Source organism: Hylaeus volcanicus, chromosome 2 (genome assembly GCF_026283585.1).
Source record: "Hylaeus volcanicus isolate JK05 chromosome 2, UHH_iyHylVolc1.0_haploid, whole genome shotgun sequence".
In the NCBI taxonomy this organism is placed as follows: Eukaryota; Metazoa; Arthropoda; class Insecta; order Hymenoptera; family Colletidae; genus Hylaeus; species Hylaeus volcanicus.
In genome coordinates, this window is record NC_071977.1 from 2,615,377 (window position 1) to 2,624,704 (window position 9,328).

The 9,328-nt window shown below is 39.8% G+C and overlaps 1 protein-coding gene across 2 annotated transcripts in view; it reads left to right on the forward strand.

Moving 5' to 3' along the window:
• LOC128872201 (serine-rich adhesin for platelets) overlaps nucleotides 1–9,328 on the forward strand; it is a 41,862-nt gene that overhangs the window by 3,782 nt on the left and 28,752 nt on the right. For both annotated transcript variants that reach the window (XM_054114649.1, XM_054114650.1), the window contains exon 2: nucleotides 4,341–4,431. In XM_054114649.1, the coding sequence (XP_053970624.1) occupies nucleotides 4,390–4,431 (42 nt within the window). In that variant the 5' untranslated portion in view covers nucleotides 4,341–4,389. The remainder of the gene's footprint in view (nucleotides 1–4,340; nucleotides 4,432–9,328) is intronic.

The window sequence follows — 9,328 nt, forward strand, 5'->3', positions numbered from 1 at the left end:
GCATACTGAATTATTCTTCATTCTCCTGATAGTAAATAAAGTAGACTTCTTGTTTGAAAGTCATCTTTGGAAACCCATAACTGTTCCAATGAAATCAGTACAAGCATAGAAAAATGAAAACAGTCGAAGGGAACAGGTACATACGACGCTCGTTGTTAGCCTGCAGAAGTTTATGTATTTATAGAAATATGAGAAAATGTATGATACGCACAAATTGAAAAATATATAAAGTACACGTTACACTGTTTAGAAAACACGTGTATATTCTGCAGACGTATGAATTTGCATAAACATTCATAATCAACTCGCATTATTTGTATTCTCGAACAAGAACCTGCAGAAGTATCTATTCTAAATCGCCAACAATTCTCGATAGCAAAAGAACTTGATCAGAAAAAGGGTTACCCTTCTAATCTCTGGTCTGCTTTCTATTTCGTATGGTGTACTCGGAATTTGCATGGGAACGCGAGCATATTTCACTTTCTCCGACCGAGTAACTGGTTTAGCTTGGATTAACTTTCTGGTTGGAATAGGACAATAGGTCTCGTGTTATTTCGCGGTTATCGAGCAGCCTTCGATCGGATTAAATTAGGGTAATTAGGGGAGAATTGGGAAGCGACTGGGTTAATGGATTAATTAACAGTGGGAGAATAAGATTAACGATGTCATGCGACGGCAGGAACGTTTTCTGGTCGCTTTGGGCAATCACGTGCGTGCCGTATGCGAATGCGTGGTTAATTGCACACGCGGCGCACGAGCGTTGCGTTTACTGTGTTTACGCGTACGTGCTTTCAGTAGTCGTTGAAAATGGCAAACGGGTCGTAGCTCGTCGCTCGTGTCTTTAAAAGTCTCCTGAAGTTTATGGCGAGGTACATTCGAGATATTTTAATCCTCGGAAATAACGGAGCGATGGCAAATTGTGTTAATTATTATCTATAATTTAAAAAGTATTTAAAAAGTATTTAATAATGCATAGAAAATTAATTACATTATTATTTTTATTCCTAATATTTATTGAAATTTCGTATGCTGTTTGATTATAAGCAAAAACTCAACTGTTTTAACAAAATTTTAATTCAATTAGTATCTCATGTATTATCACGTACTTTTTAAATTTCCTTTTAAAATAATCTTCAAATACTTGACCAAAAACCGAACTCTACGAGTAGATGACACTTTATTTTATTTACTTGCATAGAACAATTAATAAATTAAAAAGGTATTGAGAAAAATTATCTTAGTCATTCGGCATTTTTATTAGTTTACCATTTTTTTGACGTGATTCGATCAAAAGCAAGACAAAAAAGATAATGAAATTCAGAGAACAAGAAATAGAACGAAAATAGCTGAAATAATGGTAAACGTGGACCTTAAGGTATTAGGAATATCGAAGATCGATGCGTCGATAAAAAAAATCTGGTACAGCGCAAGGTGTTAATTTTCCAGGCGCACCTGAGAATCGAGTTCGAAAAAGTATCGAATTCCAATGTAAATGACCGCATGTTTCTCGTTTAATTATAGAATAGAAGTCGCGTACCTGAAGCGACCGAATTCATGGGAGTAGCGTATGGTAATCCTAGCGAAGTAAATTTTAGTTAAACTATAAATAATCCCGGCAATAAGAAGCCAAGAGCATCGTCGAATACCTGGGTCAGCGGACGTTCTGGTTTAGGCGACCAAATTTAAATATGTGGGTTCTCTCGTCGTGAAATTTCTTCTAATTCGGCCGCTTTGGTCAGGAATTGTTAAATTTAGAAGCTGAAATTAGCTTTCACTTCTGGTAAATTCGGTATTTGTCAATTTCGTCCGAAATTCTTTTCTTGAAATATCGTTAGATCGTGTAGCAAAATTCGTATACTAGAGATTCGACCAGTCAAGTGAACTACTTTGAAGCTAGAATTGTTCAACAATAAGACGCGATAAATAGTCGTCTTATATGAGACTAAGGTTTCATCGATATTTATTTATTCACAAACTGATTTGTATAGTTTGTTACAATTTACCTTTGCGTCAGAGTTGTTTTCGAAATTTACAAATGCTACAAGTGAATTTTCTAAATTAATACGCGTAAAGAATTTATTACGACGGATGTAAAATAATCATTTGAAGTTAAGAATTGAAAAGTAATGACACACGTGTACATATTTTTTTTTTTTTATTAATTCTTTATATCCACATTAATCACTTAAATGTCGACTCTATACAGCTGATCAATTATGTGTCGCAGTTATCGACAAAGATTAATTTATTTAAAACGTTTTAACAGCAATAAAACTTTAATATAAAATTTCAATAAATCCAATCAAGTAACATGACGAAATTTTTATGTCAAATATTCCACCACGTGTTATTCGAACTCTGCCAGATAAATTTTCACGTGATCCTTGTGATCCATATTCGAATTAGCTTATCACGCGAATAAATAAAGAGCACGAATGGAAATGCGTATTTAGCATGAAACGGTTGGATGTTCTCGGTACTTTCTCCCTAAACGGATCGAGGTGCCGTAATTCCACCTCTGATGACACGAACGAGTTTCCAGCGTTCTGGGAATATTGAAATCGAATGGCAGAGAAGTCGTTTCGCGCGGTTCTTAACCATAGAAGACTTGTCAGAATTGCGTCACGGTACCGTGACTCACGATAGCCGCTGGCCTAAAAACGCTATTGCGACGACAAACGATACGACGAGTTAATAATTTCCTGCGGGGACCGTCGTCAAGGACTAGCACAGTCCCAATAAGAATTTAAATAGCGCGATCTTACACCTCGATCCAAGTTTTCTTTCCATAACGCTACAGTGACTATGACTATAGTGTACATCGAACGAGCGATCCTTTTATGCCACGAAAATGACGAAACAGTATCGTTCTCTATGCCTCGTGATTCGTGTTTTAATATCCATATATCGACTTTAAATTCCGTACGGAGAAGTAGTTGCGGTACTCCCAAAATCGAAGTGTGCCGATCGCAAAGGGTTAAATTCTTCATCTGTGTCTGTGGAAACATGAATTTGCATCGAGACTTTCAGTTCAAAGACTTTCAGTTAAATTCTGTTCAGAGAAGTAATTGCGATACTCCCAAAATCGAAGTGTGCCGATCGCAAAGGGTTAAATTCTTCATCTGTGTCTGTGAAAACATGAATTTGCATTAAGACTTTCAGTTTAACCCCCTTGACCACCCTTCGCTCGTGAAGCACCACGAGTCTCGCTCGTCGTTGTATATCAAAGGGTTAATAATAAATGCAATAAAATCTCAGTTCGTCCTATCGACGATGCTTCCTAGATTAGGTTCAAGGATCTTCTCCACCTGATCTCAGAGGTGCGAATTCTCCCCGCGTGTCTCGGTTACCAAATATTGTAATTGCAATCGCCGTGGGGAGAATGTACAACGTGGGTGCGACGATCGCGCGAATCGTACCGTTGTTTCTCATTCGAACGTTCCTTCCGGACAAAGATCGAATGCTTTCAGCGGTGGGTGGATCGCCAACGAGTGGGCGCGTTCAACTTTACCGCGATTACGTTTCCTCGTCCGATCGTTTCCGTGCTCCCTTCGTCCGCGGTCATTCGAGTACTTGACCCTGGCGATAGTTGGAATATCGGGTAAATGTTGCAGGTAGCGTCGCTTAGGCGCTCAGGTATTTGAAATGCGCGAGGAACTCCACCATTTCGAATCGATTCGAATTTTTTGGAGGAATGTTAGAGGTAACTTAGAAAATCGAGATGGTTGCGTTATTTTAATTGCGAGCTGGTATATCTTGTCACGAACCATGACGAACGACATGTCGCAATAGTTAGAAAAATCACAAGCATACAGGATTCGAATAAAAATCTCGGTATACAGAAATATATTTTGTGTGTCAGACAGATATGGCATTTTGTATCAATTCTTATCGTTTATTCTTCGAGCAATAACCTTTCGCTTCTAGTAATCAGTATTCCGACTATAGCTGGGACTATTTAAATAGTTAAATAATAAAACCTGTCGTTTAGATGATTTTTATAACAAGGTAAAAAGTACCGAGTATTTAATTGCGCGAGGCTTCTGCATCCAGGATTTGCGTGCACGGTGAACGCACCAGACTGTATCCAAAGTAATAACCAGCGTTCAGTCACCGCCTGCAGGAACCCTGCTTGAAAGAGTCCCTGTAAAAATATTTTAATTGACCCAAACATTGAAAGCATCTGCCTCTACAACCTCGACAAAACCTGCGAATACGAAACAAAAGTGAATACAACAAACCCTAAAAATTCGAGTAATCCCCGATCGCAATTCGTGGCTTACCACGCTGGAATTCATGAATCCGTGAGATTCGTGAATCGTATTCTTGACTTGTTTCAGAGAAAACGGAGCGTCGATTGGTCGCAGCACGATCAGAGTTTAATCAACCATGGCAACACCACAGGCCTCCTCTCGCCTCGAGTTGCTGCAGGTATGTGCAAACTTTCCGCTTCTCTCATAATGTTACTTATTCGAAGGATCTGGTTCGGAAAACGAGAATTAATATTTAAAACAAACCGAGATAGATAGATGGATACTTTTTCTTTTAAGTTTAACGCGAGTTGGACACGTTCACCCTGCACACGTTATACGAGCAGTTGTGGATGTATTTATAATATTAGAGTTGTGCATAAATTGTTGTGCATAAATTGTTGTGCATAAATTGTTGTGCATAAAGTGGATTACGTTTGACTGGTGCTGGAAAATGATACATTGCTATTTATGTATCGAGTGTTTTTAATATATAATTGATCAATTCGCATCGAAACACGCGAATAACAGATAGTTAAGCACAGAAACCTATGAAACTTACACTTGATAAGTTCAATCTATTTTTTCATTTATTTTGAACTGACAAACCACTTTTCTTCTGCTTGTATAATGATTGCTCGGATTGTATAGAATGAGTCTCTGGAATCTCGACTACATTCGAGCATGCTACCGTGTTGGCTCCCTGCTGTTTTTATAGCCTTCCTATATATTTCTTACACCGAGTACGTAACTGGGCAACTCGCTGCTTAAACCTCGCGCCAGGAGATCAATGATCGGACGTCTATAGGCTTGCATCGAGATGGAAGGTGGTTATTTTTAGCGCTCGATGCGAAGATAAGCAAATGAACATTGCTCGGGAACTAAGTAAAGGGAAGACGATATAATTTAACTAGATAGAATAGGTTACATATGTATATTTCGATTAAAATTTCTTTTTTAACCCGCGAGGCGTAAGATAGGGTCACTTTTGACCCAGTGAAGACTGGTTACAAGTACATTCATATGGGCAGTTTTATAAGAATGTATATACCAGTAGCAATAGTCGGTGAATAGGGACACCAGATAAACCAAATAAAGCATAGATAAACAAAGCATAAATAGATAAAGCATAGACATATAAAGCATAGGTAGGTAAAGCATGGATAGGCAAAGCACACTTATCCAAAACATAGGTAGTTAAAACATAGGTAGTTAAAACATAGGTAGATAAAGCGCGGATAGATAAAGGGCGCGTGTAATTTCGCACAGAGCACAAACACCACCTTTCTTAGAACGTCCCCGAAAGCGTTCTCCAAAGAAAGCGTTCTCCAAAGAAAGCAGCAGCGACGTCGTTGAAAGCTTGAAAATCGCGCGCCAACATAGAGAATCGAGCCGTGGAATATTTGTTTCGATTACCTAACTGCATTTACGGCGTACGCGATCGCCTCGTAAGAGTCCTTGCCAGTCCCGTAATCTTGAAATGCTCGCGCGAGCTGGTTAAGGCGGTGTTGTATCGCGTTCTCCTTTGGCCCACGTACGTGCGCGTCGACCGAACGCATATATGGCATCTTGTTCTTGGCTCGTGTACACGTAGCTAACGACCCACGTACAGATGTACCCAAAATCGACGAGCGCAGCCCATATGTTCGCAAGTGGCCGTGCTTGTCTTCGGCCCGTAGCGCAGGTGATTTGTCAACATGCGGTTTAGACGCGGAAAATCAACGGTACCGTTCGATATTCACGCCGAAAGCAGAGCCGGGATGCCATTTTGGAGAACCGAGCGCGTCCGAATTTGGTGCAGAATCTCGAATCGGTGTTGTCGACGCCATTTCTTGAATCTTCGAGTATTTTTGTTGGAGTAAATTATACATATTCGGTGAGAATATTGAATTTCCATGGAACGGTCATCTTCTTGCATAGTTTCCTGTAGAGCATCGGTAATTTGTCTAGTATTAGGTTGTCCCGAGTGTTTCTTTGAGTTGCACTCAATTGTTTGATGCGGTCGTGTTTATATAAATAGACAATCTAATTTCATAGATATTCATGTTGTAATAGTAACGGAGCAAAATGAATCGTGCAGAATTCAGTAATGTAACGTGAAACATAAGATATTGTGCATGTGTATTACTTATTAATAAAGCGAAAGAAACTTTTTGGACAACCTAATATAAATAGACTATAAATAGACAAACAGTAACCTAATCACGCATAATTAATCCGAGGACACCTAAGGAAACACTTCGTGCGTCAAAAACCGCATACGGAGCCCAATTATCCTGGTGCGCGTCGCGACCGGAATTCCAGTTACGAATACCTCGACGAATAGTATAACAAAGTCGAGAACGAAACCACGAGTAACAGAAGCGCGAGCCTAAAGGCCGGGCCTTGAATCGAGGGAAGAATGAAGCGGACATCGCGGTACAGCGAGAAAAGAGTATCAAAGGGATCGAAAGAGTACGGTGGACGCTTGGCTTGTCAACCGCGACCGGTTACCAAGACCCCGTAACTATAATAATGTGACGTCATTTCCTTCGTCTTCGGACCGTAATACGACGGACCCTGCACCTTCTTCTAGCCGTAGATAGCGATCATCCGCTTTGTTCTTGACCCCAGCGTAGTTTCGTATCGAACGAGTGGATTGCTGAATGTTTGAAGATTTTTAGAGCAACGAAATCATTGCTTAGCTTCTTTATTTCGCGAAGTTGTTGGGTATCTTGAAAAGTCTTTGAAAATCAAAAATCCTTACATAGTCTCGATCACCAATCTCGAATAGTGTTCATTTATTAACGCGATGAATTATTATTATCATTATCGAAAGAAAATCGGTTTAACGAAAGTTACGTGACAGCATAAGAATCATAAATCGAAGAAAACGAAATCTTCCTAGAATATCGATGAAGACTTTTCGAACGTGAATCTCGAATTATTCGAAACTCGAATCGATCGCCGTTGCGTTTACATAATTTTTTGTTTCATCGCTACGCCTATCGACATTCTTCATCGCAGTCTTGACTAGTCGATGAAACAATGACTTGCTTAGAATCCAGTGGATTCTGGAAGTGTCGTGGAATGATTTTCGTGGGTGGACAAGCAGGAAAAGGTTTTCTCCATTCTTTCGATACGTAAATAACGCGCAAAACGTCTGCATATCGAGACCAAGCCCAACGTGGGCTGTTTCTTACCGTTTTTCAGCTACCCACGTTGGCCTAAATTTCACGGCGCGTTCCTTTTATCCTTTGATCCTCGTAATCGACGTCTCGACGGATACTCCGATATGAAATTGACCTGAGTGGCGTAGAAGCAGCGCGTTCCATCTAATCGTGCAAGGATAGTTAAATTACCAGTGTCCACCGTAATTGCACAATTATATCGACTAAGTCGAAAAGTCTTCATCGACAATCGGAGGGTGTCGCAAATTAAATTTAACATTTTGTGAGTAGTAAGGAGATTTAATATAATTTTTAATCGGTTCAACTGTTGGCTAGAAAATATATAAACTATTTTCGATACTACTAAACAAAATTACTTGTTAGTTCGCGTGAGGTGTAAATATATTATTTGAAAATACTAGACAAGGAATAATCGTTGAACAGCGATATACGTTGTAGTTCACACAAAAGATTATTCATAGCAAATGCTTAAAATAGTCACCATTCATTTGAATGCTCACCTTCCACTCGTTTTCTCGATGAATTTCCGGCATGTTCGAAACTGACACGCTGATCTGTCAAGATATCGTCCTAGAGCACGTGAAAAGAAGTTGAATACCTCCGAAGCTATTAGTCACACTACTATTCTAAATAAAAACTATTCAGCCGTACATTTGTTAGACCACGTTTACTTTTTTCAACGAGTTATTGCGAAATTAAACATAGGAACAGTTCATCGCAAATTATCCGAACAAAAATAATTAAAAAATCCTTATGGAACATCATCTCAGAGAAATGGAAGCGATTCAATGTTTCATTGTACGACGAAATATAGGAATTTCAAGTAAAGAAATCGGTAGAATCAAACACGTATTCCGATAAGAAACGTATCTCCTAAAGACGTCTGAAACGCAACAGAATATACAAATCGTCCGCCACAAAATTTCGATCGAAAAATAGCAAAACAGGACAACGGAGCCAAGAGAATCTCCCCGATTCTTCCAGAATATCAATCTGTGACCGATGCGCCGAAGCGTGGCGGAATATCGCCGCGGAAAACTAATTTTCGTGGCGGACAGGTGCGATGGATCGTTGTCTCGGTTTTCATCCGATGTCGCGTCCACCCCTCCTCCTCCTCCTCCTCTTCCATAAAAAGGAAATTGCATCTCGAAGACAGACAGCTCGTGTCCCCGTAAGTCGCGCGCGATGCCAGCGACGAGAGCTGCTCGATAACGAGTCCTCGCCATAATTACCTCGCTTAACCGGCCAACTATCCCGCGAAATTACAATTACAAATCCGTGCGAGCCTCGACCAGCGTGGCGTCTCATCAATTATTTATACGGGATCACCGTTAACGCGGGCCCATGGAGGACCTCCTTGCTCCGAACCCACATTTCTGATTTATCCACGTTTCAGCGCGAGTAGCACACTTACCCGAGGCATTGCCGCGTTTTACTTTCCGAACTATTACGAGAGAAGGGAAGCTGCAGGTAAAAATTTCGCGCGGGCATCTTGCATTTCTCGATGCTTCGGAGATTCTCGCGAGTCCGAAACTGCGGAAAGAAATTAGGGACCGAATTCTTTTTACTTGGACGCGTGTATGCTTGATTGTGTTTGTTTCGCTTCGTGTGTTACGAGTGGCAATTGGGCGAAATGTAATTTTTGGTATGATAGGAAATAGCGGCATTTCGATTTTTAACGAAATTTTGGTGTATTTGGGTATGTGTCTATATTTGTTGGCTTATGGTCTCCTGAAGTGGTTTATTGATGATATTAGATTTTTTTAAATTTTGCATATATATATATATAAACCACTTCAGGAAACCATAAGCCAACAAATATAGACACATACCCAAATATACCAAAATGCATCTATATATATATGCATTTTGGTAACAATGTAACAATTAACCGTACCAAAATGCATA